This window comes from Paralichthys olivaceus, chromosome 1 (assembly GCF_024713975.1).
Source record: "Paralichthys olivaceus isolate ysfri-2021 chromosome 1, ASM2471397v2, whole genome shotgun sequence".
Lineage (NCBI taxonomy): Eukaryota > Metazoa > Chordata > Actinopteri > Pleuronectiformes > Paralichthyidae > Paralichthys > Paralichthys olivaceus.
The window spans coordinates 9,606,091-9,631,779 of NC_091093.1; the positions used below are offsets into that span (position 1 = coordinate 9,606,091).

The window sequence follows — 25,689 nt, forward strand, 5'->3', positions numbered from 1 at the left end:
GAAGGTTTTGGTTTTAAACTCTATTTTCTTCATGAGGAGGGAATGACAATCACTTGATAAACAGCAAGACACTTATTTATGATATTGTGTTATTATCAAGACCAATCAGTCCTCCCTTCCTTTGCAAACACCAATCCACTGCATTTCAGTACGATTTTAAAATTAAACAAAATAAACATTTAGTTTAACCATAAGGACATTTCAAAGGATTGCATTTTTACTATATTTACCCTCCAATTTGATTTGTCTAATTTCTTCTGATGCTGGACTTTTCACTACTAACTGTTTGTCCTTCGACATATGTGTCTCCTGCATGTGTTAAAACTCCATCTTTCCACCTGCTGGACTCACAACAGCTACCGCAGCATTATTATTAGTGATATTATAGTAATATTTGTGTAAAATCAATACACCAAGATAATCTTCTTTATTTCCATATTTTCTCATTTTATTTGGTCTAATCTGTTAGCCTACATATATGATGAATATTGCATAAGTATTTGACCTTGTGATTAGAAGCTTTTGTGTGATTAAAAGATCACTGTTTTGATCCCTTCAACAGCAAATAAGTATATCCATCTTAGATACAGTCACATATGCTGTCCGTGTTTTTCTATGATGAGACTGATCTACTACCTCTGCCCTCTGTTGAAATGTCAATATCATAAATACACGCAAAGATTTAAATTCTGAAATGAAGGGTTTAGAGTGAGGAGGATGTAACCTACATAATCTAAAAGCCTATATTTAACACATATAAATGCTCCATATAAGTGTTCTATTTTTTGAGTTTAATTTTGTCTTTTAACAACAGATCCATTTCTAAACCCAGAAGAATACTTCTTTACAAAAATGCACAGTTCCTAGAGGAGAGGTTTGGATTAGCTACAGGAAAAGAGTTGTGGGTGTTATTGTTGTTACCAGTGTCAGCAGTGGAAAGATTAATATTATATTTGCCACATGCAAATATTCACTTGATGGTCATTAAAAATAGTTATGCTATTTGCATAGTTACATTAGCTTTATTGATATCCGTGAGACAAAATGTGAAACGTCTGTCTTGAAATGGAGGATGAAGGACTATTAGCTTACTCTTGGACAACTAGACAGAATGCTGTCATGGAAGGACGACCATCTAAGCAGCCCTCCATCAATCAGGCCTTTATGGTAGAGGCTAGACACAGGCCATTTTGAGTAAAGGGCATATTACGGCCTGATATGAGTTTGTCAAACAGTATTTAAAGCAGTCTGAGAACATGATAAAATTAATATTTTTGACCAGAACTGTATCGGCCGGGTCTGGTGAACACTACTTATCACCTGGCTAATTCCATCCCAATGGTGAAGTATGGTGGTAGCAGCAGGGACAAGTAGATTGGTTGGAATTGAGGGAAGGATGAATGTAGCAAAATTCAGAGCAGTCCTTAAAGAAAACCTGCTCCAGAATTCACATGATCTGAGGCTTGGGCACTGTTACATCTTTCAGAACTACAATGACCTGAAGCATAAAGCCAAGACAATGCTGGAATGGCTTCAGGACAAGTCTCTAAGTGTCTTTTGATTGATTCAGCCAAAGCCCAGACTCAAACCCCATGGAACATCTATGGAAACACCTGAAGATGACAGTTCAAAAATAATTTCCATCCAATCTGATGGTACTTGAAAGGATGGGTCAGGGAGAAGAGAACAAACTGTCCATTTCAGTTTTTGATTTGGGTTTTTCATTTAACTTTGTGACAGCTAATTGGGTGGAGATGGATTGATCTTATCAAATCTAAAACACATTTAAGAGCATAAAGAGAAGGCCCTGTCACTGTGTCTAACTGAACGTCGGATTACCTATCGATCATCTATTATATTGTGGCTATAGTAGCAATCAAATACTCCACTATTCAGTGTTTGTCAATCTTAATAATTTCCTTTCCAAGTGAGAAAGAGGAATGTTTTAATCAATTCCTGAAGTTGTCTCTTTGAAGCTACTATGTCTTCATGCGTGAGCAGCAGTGTCTGTACCTAATATAAAGGGCTTGAAGCCAACCTCCTTTAGCTGGATAAGATTTACAATAGAACAGTCAGTTTCAGGCCAGCCATGATAATAGAGTGATGGGCTGTTGTGCAGACCATTCTAATGGGACTTGACTGTCGCGGATCAGTGGGGATTTATGCTCCACTTGGTGAGCACGCCCTTGAGAGGCCAACTGCTGCACAACGATAGCGGCTCACACAGTCCTTGGCCGTCTTTCGCTTTTGTCGGTCTACCTGAATTAAAGACTTGGCACCGTGCACGAACATATGCACGCACCTATAAATTTACACAGCTCTTGCACAAAAATAAATGGTCTCACACATGCAAAGACTGCTGTCCCCTGCTTATTGAAGGGAGCACATGGCTTCACTCACGTCTCCAACACATACATGTACACGGCAACAGAACGATTACAGCTAAACAGAGTGTTGAAATAAATCTTACCTGTGTTTTAGTGACATACACCATATGATAAGTAGTTTTGTGGTGTTAAAAGAAAACTACAGTGGTGTACAACCACAGACACCATAATGTCTTTTCAGCACTATTTGTCACAGGGTGGCCCTTTTGAACTGCTAATGTCTGAGCTGCTGGAGGCAAATTGAATCACCATCATTTCCACCCAAATGGAATTTCAGTGGTTAAAAAAGAACAATGCAAGTCTTGACACCAGGCCTGTTCAATAATCAGATTTCCTGCTCCCAATGCACAGAGGGACTGGGGAAAAGAGTTGACCCAATATATTTAAAAGCCTGCTTCCTGGAAAAGGAGGACAAGTGGCAGCAGGCGCAGGGGTTGAAAGAAAGATAAATATTTATTACAGTTATCGAGTTTGCCTCGACTCCCTCCTGATCCCACTGACGCATCAGACGCGCCAAGAAAAGAACAGATTGATGGAGATAATTTGTTATTGGATATAAACAGTTTTAAAGACGCAGAGTAATTCTGCCCAGAGACCTAATCCCTCACAATCTCATCAGGGTGAAGAAAACACCGGCAAGTTGTTTTGTTTGTCACCATCCTTTTTTTCCTCCCACAAACAATAATATCTTTCTCCCAAAGCATTTGGCTGTTTGACTTTCAAATCACAGGCATTAGCCGGTGTTCTCTTGCTCAAGGCGGGTGTAAATATGCACATGTGCTGTGAATGACAGCTCTGTCATGGCTAAATTAATTATTGGTATGAGGCAAATAATGGCAGAGCTGAGAAACATCTATACACACAAAGAAACACATGGAGGGATACATAGGAAACAGCAGTAAGGCCTCTTTGTAAAGCTCCTGCGATATTGGACAAATGTTTGTCGGTGTGGATCTTCCATCTTGACAGATTGAGTGCGATCTGGTTGTGTTTGTTAATTAAAATTATAGTACAGTGCCGCTCATTCTATTCGATTCAGTTCTGGACCAAGCGCAGTCTATCTGAGAGTACAAGGTGATTTATTTGTCATGTTCATTCTCGCTCTGCTTTTCATCTGTTGTTATCACTTATTTTGCTTTATATTGTTTCCTCTATTCTATAATCCAATAATATAAACCCCATATCAATGAATGAAATCTTCTAGTACTCGATGCTCTTATTGTATGATGGTTTGATTATTTCAGTTGGATGAATGGATGATTCCTGGTTATACTGGCACTGTGTTCTGATGGTTTTCTGTTTCACCTTTTTACCAGATGACCTGAACAGTACCCACCAGCACTGTGTCCTAGCTGGAGACTCTGCACGCTTCAGCTCCACACACAGAGTGGCTGAGGTGAGAAGCAAACAGGCCTAAAAAGGAAAACCTATTTCAAACTAATGCCATATTGTGCCAACATTGGTTTCAGTAAGTTCTGCTGCTGGCACTTACAAGCTGCTTTATGGAAGGACTTAAACTGGTGTCTGGTTAAAAAAAACAACTAATATAACAAAATAAAATTGTATCTTAAATGTATCTTTTCAGTGAAATTGAAATATTTTATAGTATTTTATGAGGAAAAATATCTATAATTCATATTTTAGTGACGCTTTTGTAACAACTAGAACCAGTTTGGACTCAAAAGCTCGACTCAGAGGGCATCGAGTAAACTCAAAGTCCTTTTAATCCAAAAATGGTCGCTACACAGGAAAGCAGGCAGTGAAGCAAATGATCCGAACAGGGCAAGGCAGAGCCAAAAAACTGGCTAAGGTCAAAAAACACGAAGGCAGCTGGAACAAATGCTGGAACTCCTGATCTTGACACAGGGGTAGAAGGACAAACTGGCAACTGACAGAGACGAGGGGGAAGACTATAGACTGAGTGACTCATTAGACACAGGTGAGTCACTAATACAGATTTGGGAAACACACCAGGGAGGAGGTGAAGTGTCTGAAACAAGAGGAGAGGTCAGAACACAAAATTAAACAGGAAGTGAATAAAAAATTACACAAAGAGTCCTCGACTGCACTAAAAATAAAGACCTGCACAATTTTTTAAAAACAATTATACTCAGAAGTAAATGTATTAATTTTATAGTACTGTGTATAGTAGTCATTGAGACTTCTTCTACCAAGGGTTAAAGGCTTAAACCCTGCATGGACATTATTTGTACAACACTGGCTCTGTCCCTTCCCTACCAGTGTTCCAGTGGGACCCTGACCTACATCCAGTCACGCTGCCAAGAGGCCCTGTCTAACCTGCACACTGACCCAGAGACAGGCTCCCACAGCCTGCTGGCCCTGCTGCCAACAACGCTACAGCACTGTGAGGAGATTCACAATGAGGTGGGGACATGGTGGTGTATTTTCTTTCTTTCTTTTTTTAACGTGTGTGTTCATGTGTGTCTGTATATGTGCGTGTCTTGCATGTCTGGGCGCACATTAGTCTGTGGTCTTTCAATGGTTTCCTTTTTGAGTGTGTGGAACTCTGAATGTTTACTTGTACAGACACTGTTTAGTCTATATGTGTTAAGTTTTTATTGAAACCTGCTGTCACCCTGATTTATCCTGATATTCCACATTTAGGCACCAGACCTAAAACGTGTAAGTGTTTAGAAATACCTGAAATTCAACTAACCTCAGGATATCTTTTCATTATCTGGCTTCATTAAACCTAAAAACCGCAATCAGACTAACAGTCATGCAATGGTGGTCTTCAACTTGGTCAACCTTGGATCCCCTGAGCGAGTTCACTACAGCCCAGTGTGAAATGGATTTGGGTTGAAATAGAAAAAAAATATCAAAATTTAATTCAAGTAGGTTTATTCTCATATCTTATAAGTACAGCAAGCACAACACTTTCTTTCAGTCAGACTATCTTGTATGTAGATATTGGTAAATAAAGCACATTAAAATGGTTTGACTTACTGTATCTGCAGTCAACAGAAAAAAGTGAAATGAAGAAAACAGAAGGGATCCTCTCCACTTACACTCCAGCTGTGGAGCTTACCCTCTGCAATAATACAAGAAGTCATCATGCAAAGTCAAAGGGTCTGATGGTCTCTGAATGTGTTAGTCCGCTAAACTCCATAGGACCTTGTTTGAATGATGATGCTATAAACCAAGATGATTGGTCATGGTGCTTTTCCAAACGTTGCTCTGTTAACTAAAACTATACCTGCTCTGGAGCAGGTATAGTGCAGGCCTCTGATGAATTAAGTTTGCCACTATGGACAAATATGTGCAAGCATTGTATTGCATACACCCTATTTGATGAAAGTTTTTATGTTTTCTTTAATCATGAATCTCATTTAATCTTCATCCATCTGATGATCCAAGGAGGTTAAAACGTCTAAGAACCATCACAAAATATGCTCGGATTTTACCAGGACAGTAGGGCTGTAAGCAAAACCGCAGTCCAGATCTCCACTGTTTCAGTTCACGATAAGCGAAGACAAATTTGTGAAACATCACCCTGCCCAATCCCACACACTGCCACAGCAGCAGGTGCAGCCTGTTGCGTGTGCATAGGTGTCCATTCACAATCCATTCACAACCCCAGGACCACAGCCCTGTGTAATCTGAACTAAACAGAAGTGACCAATATCTATAAAAATAAAATAAATAAATAAAAAAAACAAGGTCTGAACCGTGGATTGTGCATATTGTTACAGCTCTACAGGTCAGGGACAATGATATTGTTATGGATAATCGTCAATCATTTTCTAAACAACAGAAAATTCTGACACCGTCTGTGAATAAGGTGGAAAACTTCTGGATTAAAGTTAAAGTATAAATTATTTAAACAAGCCTGCATTTGTGCTTTAGATTTACACACCTGTTTACACAGCCCAGAATATATAAAAATTGTTTATTGATAATATCAAAACCAGATTTATTTATACTTTGCTACTATCCCAAGTAATTCAATTGAAATAACAATCCAGGAATCAAACAATACAGCAATACAGGCTGGCAAAGAATAGTTTGATTTGTCTTCTCCATTCCCTCTGCATCATGGGAGTTCCTGACCATGCTTTCAGTTATCTTATAACAGGTGAAAGCTTTGTAAACAACTGAATGTGAACTCGCCAGTCCCCCCCTTCTACTTACCTTGTTGTTTCTACTCAAGGAAGGGCCTCCAATATCAAATCCAGGTTGTTCTCATTTGTCCAGGCCTGTGATGGATTGTAAGGCAATAGCCTCTCCATATGTTATCTAAAGATGGAGTCATGCCCCACTCCCCTCCTTAACCCCTTTTCACACACAATAATGAGTGATGCTGGCTTGGGGTATTGAGGGATGGAGTGAGGTCAAAATAGAAGAACGCGAGGGGCCGTCTGTGGAGCCATCAACCGCCTGTGTTAGCCTGCCGCAGGCCAACAGTTAATATAGCACTTCACCTCTCCCCCTTTACACCCCTGGGCTCAAAGCGCACATCCTAGCCGAACGCTAGCGCCCAGGCCTCTCAGTGGGATGCCATGACAGATGAGTCTGACGTAAGGTTGTTTAAAGGTTGTAGACAATATTAATTATTCAGCACTGCCAAACAATAGGGCTGTCTGTGTCAGGGGGAGTGCTGCGCTAGTTGAACTAGCAGCCCCTGCTAGTTTGCCGCATAGCGCCACAGGATTACCAAGTATTGTCCCCCACCAGGGGAGCAAAGAAGGTTTATTCAGGAAAACACAATGCTATTTTTAAAATTTTGTATGTATGTGTTAATGTTTAAGTAATGGGTGGGGGGGGAACTCTCTGGGGTTCAAGCCCACCCTACCTGGCACTCGCAATGATCGATGTGGCCATTTGTTTGGAGTTGCCCACGAGAGCAGAACACCCACTTATGTGATGTATTGTTGGTGGAGTTATTTATGATGGTGGCACACTTCGGTTCTTGGCGGGTGCATATTGCGTAGGTCGTGTTTGACATGGACGACCAAGGAGTGAACAAGCATGAGACGTGCAGGCAGTCTGACCTGAGCAGTGCCTGATGGGCCTTTCCTTAAAAAGCACTAAACAGCAGCACCAGCTGATGTGTCACAGATATTGTGCAATGTGGTGCAACGGGGAGGAGGTTGACATGGGAGGGTCTGACATCTGACTGTGATGAACCAGAGCGTCTGCCATCTTGAGAATGCATGTACAGGGATGGGCCAGGATGTCGAGTTGAAGTAGGTGTTGAAGGGAGACGGAGACAGAACTGAAAAAAACTGAAGTTCCAACCTGTTTGTTAGGCACGGCCCTTCTCACTGTCTCTTTTTAATCTTACCTCCTGTCTTCTGTGGCAGTGGGGGGGGGGTTAGTCTAACATTGCATTGCCACACGGCCCCCATGTGCATGTTTGTCTTTGAAATGCTAATCCCAGACACAAACGTCTTGTCTCATTTAAAGCCACTGTGTCACTTCCCAGGTGGGTGTGTGACAGAGTGCCCTAAGGGACCCCCTCTAATGATGCTAGACCCCCACTGTAAATATTGTAGGGTGGGACAAGGTTTCCGCACATGTTCTGGCAGAAAGTAAACTGTGTGGAAGCAGGAGTGTGTGTGACCTTCCTATGTCCTGTTTTCGAGGCCAGAATGTGTCCCCAGGCTCTCAGGTCTTTGGAACACCTTAGCTGAGGGGCTTATCGTGGCACTATCATTGTAATCTTATAAATCACTTCTCAAAATATATTATGCTTGCAGTTTGCATTCTGTGCTTGTTATTCCTCCTGGATTTACCAGTTTTATTACCCTTTGACACTGTTTCTAATTCACGTAAGACATGTTTATTGTTCATTCTGCAGGTTTATTGGGTGTTTTAATGTCTTTGTACTTTGTAAGTTTGTTTAGAAAGTGCAACACAAATAAAGATCCTCCCAGAAGGGATAAAATGCTCTAAAGGTATTTGGGTTTCACCTGCTCTGTGCTCTCCAAAATCAGGATTTAACTAGAGATTTAGTGAACTGATTCAATAGTAATTTAGTGATTAGTCACATTGATTTAGGGGAACTCTTTTCCATTGGCAGCTAAGCCAGCAGGACCTCTTTGACCTACCTCTGTGCAAGAGTTAAAGAATTTAACACAATTTTACGGATATAAATTGAAAGGGAAATGCATACAGCGATATGTGTTTGTACAGTATAACCTAACCGTGTTATAGAGTTTGATTAGAGTAAACTGAGCTGGGTGGACCTAGCTGATGTGCTATGGGGCCGGCAAAGGTAAACAGAGGACGGCAGAGTGGGATCGATCCCACTCTCATCAGTTCCAACCTCAGGGCCCTGGCCTGGAAATTGATTGGACCCGCTCAGGGAATACCGTGAAGGTGCGCCTCATTAAATGGGGAAAAAAGGGGGCTACTTGGCTTTAACTCCAGAGTTGCCATCGTGGGCGGCTGGTCGACTAATGTGGGGCTAATGTGTAGTTAGTGTGTCCATCACCTGGAGAGATGACAGTGACTGCCGCAGGGGAGCCACTAGCTCCCCTCTTGCTCCCCCTGCGCCATTGCAGAGAGAAAAAAAAGCCCCAACAGTCACTCTCTCTTTACACACACTTTCGATCTGTCTGCCTGGATAGGTGGCATTTAGTCAGCGTTCCCTCTTGGTAACTCTCAGCTGGGTGGCCAGACTCCAAATGCCACACTGGCCTGCACTCCTAAGTCGCTTTAGATGGCCAGCTTTGTGGCTACCACTGGCCTGCGCAGTGGGGGACAGGCAGCCATGTCGGCTCAAAGTGGAGACACAGGTTGGTTTCTTCACACTAAAGGACAGGCAGACAATCATAGAGATGGAAGGAGGGACAGACAGAGAGGAAAGGACGTCCGATATCAGCGCTCAAAGGCTTTGTTGTGTGTTTGAGCTGTAGTGATCGAAGGGGAGTGGATTTGGAGGGTGTTGAAGGGACCATAAAGGATGACATTTCTTTGAAGGGTGTGTTGTATGGAGTGACTGAGAGGCTGCTGAGCAGTGCCACTGGCTGTGTATTCTCCCTGACATGCCCCAGTCCTTGCATGTCATCCCCGCTGTGATCAGAGCCTTTTGGAAGCAAATGGCAGGATGATTCTTTGTGCAGCTTCTACCCAACACAGACCTCACTCAAGTTGTTTATTCAAATAATTATTTCCCTTTTTTTGAACCTGCTCAGGGGGGTGAATGGTGGGTGACCTGCCATCTATTGATCATTTGAAAATATCAACAATCTCAGCACAATATTTTAGTCTCCGTCATACTTTTCCATTGCATGTTTCTAGCATGAACCTGGATAATGGGGATTTAATTTGACTTCAATACCTGTTGTTTGTGCTTTTTGCACCACAGCCATAGTAGCTGAGGAAAATGTCTTTGGAAGGTGACCTGTATTCTGAACCTAGCCCATCTCCTTACTGCAAGTTAGCTCAGTTTGAAGGAGGATGTTAAACCTTCAAGACTCTTCAGTGGGTATCCAGGTACTGGTGAGACATGACATATACCTTTCAGGAAGTCTGATTTGAATGTTTGGGAATTTAAAGTTTTTTGAAATGAAACAGTATCTTGAAATCTGTATAACCTCTGTTAAGGAGGTTTCCACTCCTGTCCGTTTGTTTATTGTTTAGTTTGTATGCTTGTTTTTAGACAACTACTGGGCCGATTACCATGAAACTTGGTGCATGGATGTGGTATGGGTCAGGTTAGAAGCCTGTCATTTGAGTGTGGATCCATGAATTACTTCTACAATTTCTTTAACTTTACGTTTATTGCGGAACCTAATATCGAGGAGTGTCTGCAATTTGGTGTAGATTGATTGACTGTTGGGCCTTGGCAGAGGTATCTGCGGAGTAAGATTCTAGTTAACATGATGGCTAATATTCTCTCCTTGCAAAGATTGTTAGGTGAACAATAGAAGTATGCTCAGGGGACAGAGATGTGCTGGATGACTGTGGGTGTTTGACCCCTTGCCCCTTCATTGATACACCTACTGAAACAGTGATCTGGCCTCATTGAAATGTATGAGAGTGCAGTGTTTTTTCATTGGGAGCTGACATTGGTCTGAACTCATTAACCAGTACAAATTAGTTGTATATGAACATAATTTGTCAGCGACAGGGTTAGATGAGAGTTGATGACAGGCTCATCCAAAAAAATGAATAGAATGATCGGTGCCAGAAACATCAGTGAACCGAAAACAACAGGCAAACGTTCATTTTCACCCGTTGAATCCTAAGACCACTTTTGGGAGAACTAATGCTCGAAGCTTTTTGCGACTATGTGAGTTCATAGCTATAAAAAAGACATTGCTGTACTCATTCGCTAATGCTGTGTTAGAAGAACAATAAACAAAGTAGTTTTCAGAAAAGGAACAATGGCTCTCTCAGTCCCTTCTGATATGCAAGTCCTTTGTATGCGACTACGTTTTGTGTTGTACAGTTGTCTGCGTCAAAATGTAATAGAGCGTGCATTGTTTTGGGTGGATGATGCTTTGTAGGACGTTTTGGGGGAGGGCAACTCGCAGCGTCTCACATTTATGTTTGCAGCAATTGGGGCAATCTCTGACATACACACTCACAACGGCAATTGTATGCGCAGACATTAACAAAGCCACTAACGCACCTATGTAGACAGACCCTCGCGGGGGCACACAACACGCTGATCCTCATGCAGCTACAAACACACAAACATGCACACAGAGAGACACTTAGAAATAGATAGGGCTACACCTGGCTACATGAAGCATCCTTGCGAGGATTAAATCAGCACTTCAAAAGAGCAGGAAAGAAAAACACTCCCAGCGGAGGAGAGGGGAGCTCTTCGGCAGCCGGGACTGTCATCTCCAGATGGAGCGGGGGTGAGGGGAGAGGAGGGGAAGGAAGGGAAGAGAATGAGGAGAAGACGAAGAGGGTGGAGTTCTCAGGTGTGCTGACTGGAAGGTGTGTCTGTGTGTGTGTGTGAGTAAATAAATATACTCAAATTTGTGTGTGTGTGTGTGTGTGTGTGTGTGTGTGTGTGTGTGTGTGTGTGTGTGTGTAAGAGTGTGAGTGAGAGTAGATACACTTAAATATGTGTGTGAATCTGTTGTGTGTGTGTTGTCTGTTTGGTAATGGTGGGAGTGTTGTCACAGAGACGGCCAATGTTTGTACTGTTTTTCACACCTGTAATTAAAAACATTATATTTATATATCTCCCTCAGTTTGAAACAATAAAAATATTTATATTTTTTATGCCTAAAATCATGCAAAAATGTAACCTCTCGTAGGGTGCAGGGACATTTATACTTTTGAAAGTTTGTAAGAAATGTCTTAAATTAATGAAACATTTTTTCTTATGAGTAGAAATGTTTGATTTAAATTGGACAGAAAAAATATAGAAGATATTTACTCAATTTACAAATTTTTTTAATAAGATATATTATTTATTAAAGGAGGCTAAGTGCTTGTTAAAGAGGTTTCATTTTTTAAGCTCAGAAAAATGTCTTTTTTTATTTTTACTGCTCTAAGTTGAAAAATAATTGTGTTTTCAATGTGTTACATTTTTACCAACATGTATGACTTAAAGTTACACTTGTAAATGTAATTTACAGTAATATGACAAAAATATTCATATTCATTCAGTCTTTTACTACACACTTTCTGAGATAAGATTAAGTTTTGGGAAAATTGTCCGTCTGAACTAGCATTATATTGTGTGTGTGTGTGTGTGTGTGTGTGTGTGTGTGTGTGTGTGTGTGTGTCTGTGTGTGTGTGTGTGTGTGCCTGTGCCTCTCGCAGGTGGAGTTCGAGTGGCTGCGGCAGTACTGGTTTCAGGGCCAGCGCTACGCCCGCTTCTGCAGCTGGTGGACCAGACCGATGGAGCAGCTGGAGAAAGACTGGAAGCTCATGGAGACCATGGTAAGATCCGCACTGCTGGTCACATGTCAGCCTGACTGTCTGGATTTTGAACTGGAGTTTTGACTGAGTTTACTATGTATCGTCAACTCTGTGCCACTCACATTGGTCAAATGAAATGTATTTCCATTGAATTTAATTTAATTTGCAGGCTATGTCTGTAGCTCCAAAAAATGTACACAGATGCCATTCTTTTTTTAGAAAATATATCCAAAACAAAGTTGTGAATAGAAAACAAAGTTAAATATGCAAAACTCGTTTCATTTGAGAAATGATAAAACATGACCTGATTTTAATATTACATCTTAAGGGAATATGCAAAATACATGTATATAAAATATGAGAGATTAAAAATATTCTTAAAAGCAAAATAATAATAATAATAGGTTTTCACCTCTAAATGCACAACATGTTTCCGCTTGTGATCTGCCGTCCAATAACGCTCCTCACAAGAGAGGGTGTGTGGGTAAATTACATGATGGATTGTCTCACTTCCCACCATGGTGCATTGTGAGGAAAGCGTCATGTGTTTGTCGAAGCCTCACAGAAGTTTTATTAGAGAGGAACATGGGCACACAGCTATTAGTTAGAAAAGGAATCACTTAGTAATGTCAGACTTATAATTAAGTCATCTTACTCATTCCTCTGTGCTGTACGTATGTGCCATAGACACACACAAATACACACACACACACACACACACAGTAGATATGCAGCACACAATCACACACACAGATACATGCTTGGTCTCGTTTTCTCTCCCTCCCCACACGTTCTACGCAATCCTTCTCTCATAGCCTGCTTTCAGAGTGTGTGTGTTCATGTGTGGATGTGTGTGTGTGTTTAACACCCAGACACCAGAAGCAGCAGGGGGCACTCTTGTATCACTGTAGCAGCAGCAGAGGGAGCGAAAGAGCTGTGCTCCTGTTTTTCCTCCCTGCTCTCTCCCTCTCTCTCTCTCTTTCTCTGTATGTCTCTTTATGTCTCTCGCCCGTTCCTGCTGTCTCTGGGAGCTCTCTGTCTCTGTCAGTGTCGAGTGCTGAGCAGTAATCACATCTAATGCTCAGGCGGGGATAAAGACAGGGGCTGGAGAACAGTACTGCTGCTGCTGCTGACACTGCCCAGCTCTAGTCATAGTCTCTCCCTCTCTCTCAGTCAAACCGCCTGGCAGCGGGTTGGCGAGGGTGGGTGTGGGGGGGAGTTAGTAGACAGGGGCTAAACTCATCTAGAGCTCCACCTCCGGGCCCAGATGAAGTGTGTGATTTGGACCTGTATTTAGAAAAGGGCATCAGTGAGATGTGAGGTCTTTCGCTCTGTTGCCGCGTCTCCGTTTCTGTCTTACAGAAGAGCAAAGCCAAAGTGTGTGAACGTCTCAACGTGTCCACGTGTTGATTTCTGAAATCCAGCATCAGAATTTATAAGATAAGAAAGGTGATAAGAAAAGTGAAAAATGCACCTTTTCAGGAAAAAGTTAATACAGTAAAAATATTAAATATATTTTTATACCTCCTGTGTCTGCAAATGAAATAGTTTTTTACATTTTACATTTCTTTGATGTGTTTATAGCAACATTCATTTTACAGTCTGATTAAATTATTAGTTGCATTGTGTCAACTCGCACAAAATGTGTCCTGCAGAAATGCTTATTGAACCTCTGTAAAAAATAATACACAGGTGAGCGCATAAATGTAACGATTCACTATTGTGATGAAAGACAACATTATTGCTCTGGCAAGCAATATTTACATACATGCATCGACCCCAGATACGCTGATGAAAAGCACTTTATAGATGTGACTTATAGATTTTCCCTTTGGAGGTTTTGATAGCTGTGGCTTTTCTGCAGCCAGATTAAAACACATTTCTCTAAATTACTTTGAGTTATTTAAATTATGTTGGTTCCTTTCTGCGTTATTTTATTGCATATATTTTACATTTTGAAGCTGGCAATTGACAGCGCAGTGTAATTTAGTGAAATACGAGTGACCCGCCGTGTGCAGATGCCTGTTTGCCATTTATTTATTTAGATTTTTTTCTGTTCCTGCCTGCAGAGGATATTTTAATACAGCACTATTTTTGTCGAATTTGATATCACCACCGGTTGTTTTAAAATAACAAATATATGTCTCTTTAAATAGAGTTTGTAAAATGTGTTGTTTTATACACTGCGCTGTAGCAATAAAACAGCCTATTGTTTTATCTTGCTAAAATAGCTATACAAACAGTGCACTTCCCCTCTTTATTGTCATATTTAGCACACAGTGTTGTGGGATGCGCAGGGCTATGTATGCGTTTGTTAGTCTGTGCGGAGAATATTGCAATGTGGGGGGACCAGCTCCTGTTTATGGATACTGTCTCTCCCTGGGGCTCCCTCTCTGCTCCTCAGCCTGTTGTCATGCAAATGCTTATCCTTCCATTTGAATGACATTCTGATAAAATACATAAATAAATATATAAGGAAATCGAAACAAAACAAGTCCACTGACTTGCCTCTTTTTTGGTACCTCATGAATTCATGTGGTTCCTTGATAGAAACAAAAAAGAGAGGGTTTCTGAATCGATTTCAAGCACAGGTACAGGGAAAGGTATTGTGTGTGTGTGTGTGTGTGAATGTGGTTTCAGTGTATTTAAGGTAAAGGTTGTTTCTGGAGGGGTGGAAAAAGAACATTAACTTAAAGGTTTTACTTTCCCTTGTGATTCAGGGTGCTGGACTCCATTTAGACCTGCCTGCTTCTCAGCCCTGTTCCCTCAGGACACTGCTATCATGGCTATCATACAATAGTGACATTTCTTTAAACTAGCAACAATGAATAGCTTCTATGTGACTGACAATAGACAGAGAGTCTTGGCTTTATGCAGAATATTTTAAATACCAGTGTGGTATTTTTTATCTTTTCCTCTTTTCACTGTGGGGGAGAAGCGACAGAAACGAGCCCATGAGCACATATCCCTTTTATTTATTTTCTGTCTCCTGTCCTGTGTGTGCATGCACATGTGTGTGTATTAGTGCACGTGTGTGTGTATGTATGTGTGTGTGCGTGCCAGTGATGTTAATGTATGCACTCTGCATGACTTTAATTGATTTAGCAGCTCTGCTTGCACAGTACAGCTTTTTCCCTAATTTGTCACTTTCCTGACTTCTGTGGCTGCTCATCTCGCAACTTCAAAAGCCACCGAGGATGCAAAGAGATTTCAGTGCACTCCGTCTCCCTCTTTCTCTCTCTCTCTTTATGTTCTTTCTTCCTCTTGTTCTCTCGCTTCCACTCTCCCGCCACATCTCCCTGTCTCTCCCTCACACTTTCCCCCTTATTTGACAGGAGAACGAGCCTTGTAGATGGAAATCTTTTCAACACATATCAAGGAAATTAATCTACTTTCATAATAAATGGGATCCACTCCGTTGAATACATTTGTATAATTCAAGATGTACAAAACAGGAAGTAGTATCGGGGCCATGTCTTCCTCTACTCTATTCACCCAGCCTGTCACTCCCTGTTTTCCAATGGTTTGGTCACATACACACACACACACACACATATATGCAGTACACACTTTTATTTTCTCATTATGTGACAAAATCTACCTCTGATTTATAACAGAGGCTGCATGGCTTTTTCCATGCATACCTGTGTGTGCATCTCTGTGCGTGTTGTCTATGTGTGTGTGTATATGTGCGGGGATGTGCTTGGTGACCATTTCATCTTCTCCCCTCTCTTTAATAACAGTCTTTGCAAACAATCTGAGCTGGCGAAGAGGGTTGCACTGCAATTGTACACAGCCTGGCCAGGTCGCCATCGATAGCTGATTAGGTTATTGACCTGGCGCGTGTGGAGGGAGGGTGCTTGGGAGACGTTAAGAGAGGGAGAGAGGGATTGTGAGCTGTATGGAGAGACTGTAGAGACAGACAGAGGGAGGAAGAAAAGAGAGAGAGAGGTTGTGTGTGTGTTGGGGGGAGGATGGATGGGGTGGGGGGTCAATGTAAATGTTATTGCTGTGTGAGCTCATTTGATCAAAGTCCTGGAAAGGTTAAGCGAATCCAATCTGGTTTTGTATGGCAGAGTGGAGACACAGGCGCAGGGGAAGAAACCCCAGGACGGAGAATGGATTATCATATTGGCGCTGGAGTAGCAGGGGCCTCCGACGGACAGTTTACCCTGCCCGTAATGCGTTTAGACAGCAATTGGCCTTAATAACCTTTATTGACTTCAGCGGGTCAGTGCCAAGAATCTAATTATCAAAGTGTATCAATTTCATTGGAGTTTAGAGTTGCACCGCTCAAAATAATTATTTTAAGGTCGGGCCGGGGCAATTAATCCCCTCTCCACTTATTTGATGGCTTTGTAAAACATTATAAATGTTATGGTTTCTGTTGTGCGTTCTGCCGTAAATAATTTCGGAGAGCAATTTTTTGTAATGTATTACTGGAAGAGCTTGCCACGCCGGTCCAGCTGAGGGTGAAAAAGACAGCACATTTTGGCGAGCGAGGCCATCGCTGCACCATGTTGCAGATGTTTACTAGCCGTCATTTTTCTCTCCCCCTCGCTGTTTTACTTGCACAGTCAGTTTTATACCCACTTTATATGCACACATGGAACCCAGATTAATTATAAGTGTGAACTAAGCAGTAAACTGTTTAAAGACCATTTTTTTATTGCTCATTATGAAGCCATTTATTATCTCTTACATTAAATCACACTGTTTATGCAACATATTGTTTTGCATTTTAAGCTATATACTGTGCAAATAGGCTTATACATTCATTATATTCCAATTCTTTGCGACTCTTACGCATGCAGTGTGCATGTGTGTGTTTGTGTGTATGCATGTGTAGGTTTGTGTCCATGTAACTTTATATGTATGTCCACAGTGTGTGTGAGTAAATGTGTAGCTGCACAGTAGTTTATCCTTCATTGACAGTCAATGTGTGCTCTTACCTGGATACTAGCAGCTGTTTCTCCTTATCACACAACATAGGCTAGAGGCCTAATCCAGACGTTCATTATTGCACGGCCTTGTTTACCCACAGCTCTATATTAGCTTGCTTTGCTTTGCCCTATTTAGACGGAGCCGTATAAAAAAGAAATTACTCAAAGATTATTGTTATTATTCATTTAAAGAGGAAATATATGGCTGATAATACATTTTACATCATGCAGCAGCTTGTGTTTGGAAATATAAAATGAAAAGAAGCAGGAAGAGACAGAGCGACGGATAGGGGAGAAAATGTAGCGGTGCAAAGGTATTTGCAATTCTCTTTGAAGTCCCTATTCAACAGGGTAAGCTGAATTTTCGGCAGTGCCTGATAGTGTTCTGCGTAAATGCTTAAAGCCCTTTAGAGAATTTTCATGGGCAGATACGCGGTGGCTTGAAGGGAGCGTTTATGTTACCTGGAGCCAATGCAGCCCGCAGCTTTGTACCTAAAGATGTACACTAGTGGTGAATGGTATCCCACAGAGATTTGTCTATGACAGAATCTCGCTGCAACATCGCTGTAAGCCAGAGCGGAGGAAAAAAGAAAAAAGAAAAAGAAGAGGAGCGATGAACAGGTTTAACCCTGTCACTCCTCCGCTGACTTCTACAAAGAATGGAAGGACAAAAACAGCAAAAGAGACACACTTTTAATAAACACCCGATTAAAAAGAAACTTTGTGGTGTTTTCATTTGACTCCTTGAAGTTTGAAATGGAGAGTAGTTTTGCAGTTGAAAATTAGATTTCTTAAGACTCCTTTCATGGATTTATTTTGAGGCTACTGCACATTGCAGTACTACAATATTCAGTTACTTTTGAATGTTGCGTCGTAGAATAAAAGTGGCTCATTGAAATGTGCACAAATATACACACACATAGTTCATAGTGTGCCAGTTCATTTTATCTCCTTGGGTACAATTCCTTGTGGAGCACGATCTCATTTAAAATGATTAAAATGATCCCTCATATGAGTGTGTAATTATTTCTCAATAACAGGATGTAGCACCTTTTTCCTGAAACCTTTGGTTGCGTTTTTATTCCTCCTGTCGAGTCAGACCTGAGGAATCTTGTTCCTGTGCTGTGAACGGCTGGATTTGGAATGTATTAGAGGAACTTTGCTATCATTGAGTGTCACAATGTGGGAAACCACAAATAAAACAACGCCATTGTTTTACTGGCACTTAGGAAAGAAAATGAGATAATCGAAAAATCCCTCTTCTTTTTTCTAGTTTGTCTTTGTGCCAATGATTGGAAGACACCTGGGTTTTACAGTGAGGGGGTGGGGAGTTTTATTGACAGTGGTTTGGATAATTTATTTTGTTTGTCTGCGAATTGTGATGTTGACAGCGTTTTTACTGTATCAGCGGGCTTTGAAGGCGGCTTGTCTCGTCTTCTTAGAAAACAAATGAGCACTTTACAGAGACTGATCTGCTTGATCCGCTTAGCAGCTCCCTCAATCCCCGCGTTTATTTATTTACTTACTTATTTACTTACTTATTCATTTACTTACCTCTGTATGGATTTGGTGTGATTCCCCCCCCTCCTCCTCTACTGTGCGGCCACCCCATCCTCTTCCTCTCCCTTCTCTTCTTCCTTGGCCTCGATCAGCAAGATAAGCCTTCAGAGGAGGAGAGATAACATCCATTAAAGTAGTAAAGAGGAATTATGGGGCAGCCCAGATTAATCACTGCTCAGCTTAATCGCATTCAGTGTGGACGGCGGGGTTGGCTGCAGGGCCCGGCTTCTTCCTGTGTCATACCAACAGAGAGAGATGCAAAGGATGGAGTGTGTGTGTGTGTGTGTGTGTGTGTGTGTGTGTGTGTGTGTGTGTGTGTGTGTGTGTGTGTGTGTGTGTGTGTGTGTCTGTGTGTGTGTCTGTGTGTGAGTTGCAATAGTGCCTTGATGGGGGAGAAAGTATAAAAAGATGAAAGAGAGATTTCAGAGCATCACACAAGCCCACCCCTCTTATAACTGACGAGAGACATTACTACTAACCAGCTCTTGACATATAATTATTCCAGCACTTTGATCCAGGTGTAATTGTTTACTTTTGCTGGGAATCAAGTCAGAGTGGCGAAGTTAAAGAAATTATGACAGACACAAGAAAACACATTGTTTTGTCACTAAAGACAAAGAGAGTAACTTCAATTCTTGTTTAATGAATATCATGTTATTGCAGCATTAATCCTATTGAATACTGAGTACGTGGCCTTCAACATTGATCATGTTCAGAAACAGTGATACACATATTGAGACATTCTGAGCTCGGAAAAACGGAGTGGATAAAAAATAGCTGTCAAACTCTGAACACTATGTATGCACTTTTAATAAAATCATGGGAATCTGAATCTGGATCCTCGTCAGGTCCTGTTGTTGATATCGTTCTTCTTGTTTAACTGCAGGTCAACTCATATTCATTTCACATTTACTTGCGCAGCCACTAATCACAGTCAGAGTCTCCGAGGGCTTCGTACCGCCCCCACACACAGTGAAACAATAAATAAAGGCGATTAATGAAAATGAAAACAGCCCACCCCAATATAGTTTTCTCAAAGTGAACAATAAATAAAATCCCCCCTTGAATCTGTTAAGGAACAAAAAAGAGTAAACCCATTGTTAAATGGAATTTTCAGATAATATTGGTTTACTAAAAACCTCAGTATAAAAATGCACTGAAAATTACTTCAATGGGTAGCAAATAAAAAAAATATTACCAATTGGAGTAAAGTTGGTAGATAAAGACTCAAAGCTACAAAGTCATATATGGCTTTTTTACTGAATCACACTTTACATGTGAACAAGATTTGATCAATAATCAGCTTTCTGTTGAAATTTAGAAAATGTTTCACTTGATATCCCAGCACCTCTGTAATGCTTGAGAGACACAGGAGCAGCTTTTGTGTTGGGGTTTTGAAGAACATAAAGCCACCTTTCAATACCATTAACACAGAGAATGGGCTGATACTGATGGTAAGACGGTGTAAAATTGTTTGATTTGCTTGAAGAGATGCAAAGAAAAGGAAGATATGTGGGAAAAGATTGTTCATGATGATTGTATAATTTATTTGGGGGGGAAGGTGGAGGAGGTGCAACAAAGATGAAAACATCGGCAGGGTTGTTGCATTAACCGGGGTGAGGGGGAACAGAGAGATAACAGAGAAGATTGAAGTCAAACCAGAATGGAAGAAAAAAAGCTGAGGCTGTAGACAAGGTGATGTGAGTACAGTCGGGAGGAAAGACACGTCCTGTGAGCTTTATTTCTGCCTCTTCTTTCTCTTTCTTCGTCTGTGTACAAGCCGTGTGCAGTATACAGAGAATAACCTAACAGAGATCAAGCCTGATACAGAATGTGTGTTTACTCACACAGTTTATCCACTAGTTTCTCTGTTGATGTCTCCACACTGGTAAATGAATATTATAGGACAAGAAACACTTGTATTCAGACAAATCACCAAATGTTTTTTTAGTTTCTTTTAATAATTTTTAAAAATTAAGTGAACACACACACACACGTCTGTTATAATCATTCATCGCATTTAGTGTGTAAGCACAACTACTGTAATTACTCTGTAACTCTTCAGTGAGGTCTCACACTACAGTGGTGGGATGTAAAAAAGTACATTTACTTTGCTACTGTCCTTTAATTTTTCATGTATCTATTCTTTATTTGTATTTGTAATCAATAATGAGGGGGGAAATGGTCCGTTAATGCAATCAGAGCAAACAGGTAACATCAGACCCCGCCTCTTTTAACCAGAGCAAAGTGCACCTGCAGAGGCTCAGCTACATTAATGTAGTTGAATGTTGCCTTCAGGAAAAAGCTACACTCTGCAATTATTTTTACTTTTAATATATAAAGTACTTACTTACTTTTACTCAAATAAAAAAAGTTAATATAGTACTTTTACTTTTACTTTTACTTGAGTACATTTTTGTCAAGTAAAATCTTCAAGTACTTCTTCCACCACTGGCAGCTGCTCTGTCTACTCACTGTTATAAAGCCGTGACAACCAGAGTTTCTGTGCCCTTACATCTGAACAATAAAAAATAATCATAACCAACAGGAATTGAGATCAACGTAAGACTCAGGCAGTAACAAGAAAAACAAAGAAACATGATCATTTTTTTATATTTACTCCTATGTAGCGGTTTATTGAAGTAATCAGCTCCAAGTTTGTTGTTTTACAAATACAAAGCAAATGTTCTAGTTGAACCACACTGGTGATGCTGAGAGTGTCCGTCCCTCCAGGTAGTGAAACTCTTCCACCCTCTTATCCTTCCCTTGCAGATAGAGTGATCTGATGGGTGGTGTTAAATGGGTGAGATGTAGGACAGTGTAATTAACGCTAGTCCTTTAGCGGGCCCCGCCTCACTCCGCTGGGAGCGCCCGATATAGTGCTCATTAATTCCTATTTGTGTGTAATGAGAGGGTCATGTTGGATGTAATAAATGGCTCTTTTATTTGGGTATGAGCTGCAGGGCGGCATCCTCTCCTGGCTAACAGTCTCATAAACACCCTTTAGCCGCTCTCATCAGCCTCCCTGGGTGGGTAGCAATCACATGTACATAATATACATACATAACACAGTGGGTAGGGGGTACTTTGTAAATGTGTGGAAAATCGTGTTGTTTAGAAACACTTGAGAAACTTCAACATATCTCTTTTCCTTGTTTTCACTAGCAATTACAACATCAGTAACAACAGCGTATTAAAATGTTTTAAAATGTTTTATTGCAATAAAAAAACATAAGTTATGTGTATTAGTTGACTTGTGTACCTACATTATCCAAATGTTTCCATCAATGTTCAAACCCAGAGAAATCTCCACTATTCTTCAAGGTTAGTGGATGTTTTATTTTGGTTGCTTTCATTTGTGCTTTACCCGTCTCCGTAAACAACTTGAAGAAGGAAACACAAACTGTATTGGTCACTCGTATCACCATTAGTCTTTTTAGATAAAACTCAAAAGCATTACCTCATCCCTGAACATGATTTGTGCCCGAGTCACATTAGGTAGATTTTCATCGGCACTGGTGGTGAAGACAACAACTCCCATGATCCTCAACTGCTTCACAACCTCATCAAACAAGATCTTTGCTAACTGTTTTGATTGAGAGATCCCAAACAGCAGACGTTACAGATTGCAGGTGTTTATCATTCAAATCATTGTTTATGTATGGTCTTCCACATTTACTGTACACTATATTAATGATAATATTACACATTCCATCTTTAGATAATTATCCTATTGCCAAATCGGCCATTGCTTTTTGTTTTTTTCATTGTAATAATATATTGTTGTTACTATGGATTGTTTGATAAATCATCAGGGGCTGTGTTCATGCTGATTCAAAGTTTCAATACCCAACAAAATTTTTTTTAAAAGAATAAACCTGGAATAAAAATGTCATGAAAACAATGATGTCAGTATATATAACCATAGAGGCTTTATACTCATCAGGTACAAGATGTAACTCACTCCAACATGAAGTGAATTCACTTTTAAGTCCATTTAATTCATTCAATTACACTGATATACTCCTCAGTGCCATTCTTTTTCAAGCATGTATGCTTTGTGTTGAACATGTGGCGTAGAATGTAAAAACCGCCAGTGCCTGTGACGTCTTTGCCAGATTGAAGTAGACAGCATTTTATAGAGGATGTGAGTCCATAATCCAGTTAAATGTTAGTGCTTCATGGTGTGTGCCTTTGTCTATTACTGCAGAGCCATGTAGGAGGGAGAGAATTGTATAAGGCAAAAAAAAAGGGGGGGCTGCTAGTCGATATCCATAGAGAAGCAGCAGAATAAACACACTCCTGTTATTGAGATACAATGATGCAAAAGAGACTATTTATCATCCATAAGTATTGATGTTATATTAAACACATAATTGAGCTCACGTAATTGAATTCTTCAATATTGTTAGGAACAAAACTCATGTATAAATGTTGGCTGCTGTTTGTCCATCAACTCCTTTATTAAATATGTACTTTTTTGCAGTTTTGCAGTTTCTTTCCTACATTTGACATCTTCATTCTCGAATCACCGCTGATGTTTGATTAGACATATAACAGCTTGTTTGGTTTCACTACAGCAGCCTTTAGACAGATGCAAGGATTAGGACAATCACTACACTTCAGACTTTTTATAGTCAATCAAAACTTTGTGAAAAGTTCCTTTCAGCCCATCTAGGCATATCCCCAACCCCCACAAAACACAAAACTGCTCTATGTGAGCGTGTCTAGATGGATGGAAACCCTTTTTATTGGTTTAGCATTTTTGAAGACATGAAGTATGGTACGGCGTGTGTGTGTAACACTGTAACTCTAGGGCTGGCTTTGGCCCCAGTCAGCAAAAAGCTTTTTACTGGCAGGAGAGTGAGGCGCTGATCACAATCTGCTATCTATAGCGAGAATCTAGACTCAGCTTTCATACACTGAAAGACAGAAAGGGAATTTTAACAGAGTAGAAGGTGCTTCAGTGTCACGCTCATCGCAGACATCTCTGTCCAGCTCAGTCTTCATTGTCCTGAATTAGTCAAAGCACCTCTCCAAGCTTTCTTGTGATGGATGGATGATGCATTCTTTCCAGGCCAGTGAGGAGTTTGTACAAATGTTTATGTGTGTGTGTGCGTCTGTGTCCTGCCCCAGCCTGCTGGAGAGCTCATTCAGACTAAGAACTTTGTGCTTTAGCCATTAAGGCAAACTGGATCCATGCTCCTTATCATGAGACGGAGACAAAAGCTCCTGCAAGAAACAGACGGGTGAATTTTTATGTGATTTTTGTGGGCCCACTGGACGACGACCCGACAACAGATTTTCCTTTTCTTCTCTCCACCAAAAAGGCAGCGCCACAAAAGCCTGTGAGTTCTGCTTTATTTGACCCTGTGGAAAGCATATGTCCTCCCATTCTGCTTGTATTCGGCCTAGAAGATGGACAGCCCTAGGGGCCATAGAAAGCGTCCCTGCCCACTTGTGTGTGTTACAATGTCTTCAAACAAAATCACTTGTCAGGGGTCTTCCCTTTTTGGGAGGTTTCCCCCCCCCTCCCACCCCCAGACCCTTTGTCACTTCAAACATGTTACTCTGATGTTTCAGACACATTTTTCTAATGTTTTACACTCCATATAATCTGCTGTGCGTAGCGAAGCCCATTTTACTGGCTGACATAATTGATGGTGCCTGCAGTCTTCCAAGGGTCAATCTGGCAGAAAAGCCTCAGTGTCTATCACCACGGAGATAGCGAGAACACAATGATGCAACCACACACAAATGGGCACACACTAACAAAGTAAAATTAGGCATCACTAGAAGTTCTTTAAGAAAGATCTCTTCCAATTTTATAAACATCTTGATAGACTTTGAATAGAATTATTTTGCAAAGTTTTCTAGAAACAGTAAAATCGACATTTTCTCCAGAATTACGCAGATTATTCCAAACTTGGTATAAGGATGTGATATTGGTCAGGGAGGGATCCATTAAATTTTGGTGCAGTTCTAGATCAGGGGTGTATGCAGGAACTTATTTTAACTTTCTTAAATATCTCAAAATAGTGTGTTTTTCAACATTCTCAGTGATTTCTCAGAAGATAATTTGCGGCTTTTGAAGAAAAAACAGGCATTTTTAGGGGACTGATATTTATGAGTGTGTGCAATTTGATGCTGATCTAAATAAAAATCTGAATTTACTGAATTTAAAAACACAGTTATAAGAGTTTTACAGATGAGTCAAACAAAGCTAAAGATACAACAGCACACATAAAGACATTTTTTGTTGAATGATCTTCCAGAGACTTTATATATTTTAGAACATTTTCTTTCTTTCACTCTTTCCCCACACAAACACACACAGACACCAACACACCAACACACGCACATCTTATCAACCAATCTTACGTAATGGAAGCTGAGCAAACTTAATTTCAGATAGGCCTCAATTTTGAGCCATCTGTAATCATGTGACAGGAGGCAGACGGCAAGAAAATAAAACACAGGCGCACACACTTTATGACTTAAGGTGTGATGTCACAGAAAGGTGAATGTGGTCTGGATTTATTTCTTCCCGGACTAATATAATTTTTCCACCGGTGGAGAGCCCCTGTCTGCTTTCCCCCCAAAAGAGCAAAGTAACTCAGTGGTAGCGTGTAGCAAACACACACAGATCCCTTGTCCAGACTGGAACTGCAGGATCACAGCTCCCCAGTTGTTTATATCAGTGAGCTGAAGCTATCCATTACCCCGAGCAAGGTGCCTGATGCCTTTTTCCACCAGCGGTCAAGTTGATATTGGTTTCTTGTATTAGGGGGGGGGGGGGGGGTGGAGACAGCTAAGAGTCTGCCAAACTCCCACTCCTAAGACCTATGAAATCAGATGTCAGAGCGGCTGAGCTTAAATCTGTGGCAGCAGACGTCAGTGGAGTGTCTGGAGATGTGGAGAATAGGCTTCGACTTCAAACCTTG

The 25,689-nt window shown here is 40.8% G+C and overlaps 1 protein-coding gene across 3 annotated transcripts in view; it reads left to right on the forward strand.

Annotated features, from left to right (window-relative positions):
• Positions 1–25,689, forward strand: part of fto (FTO alpha-ketoglutarate dependent dioxygenase) — a 119,887-nt gene that overhangs the window by 26,360 nt on the left and 67,838 nt on the right. For all 3 annotated transcript variants that reach the window (XM_069515253.1, XM_069515316.1, XM_020080349.2), the window contains exons 5-7: positions 3,704–3,783; positions 4,629–4,772; positions 12,144–12,263. In XM_069515253.1, the coding sequence (XP_069371354.1) occupies positions 3,704–3,783; positions 4,629–4,772; positions 12,144–12,263 (344 nt within the window). The remainder of the gene's footprint in view (positions 1–3,703; positions 3,784–4,628; positions 4,773–12,143; positions 12,264–25,689) is intronic.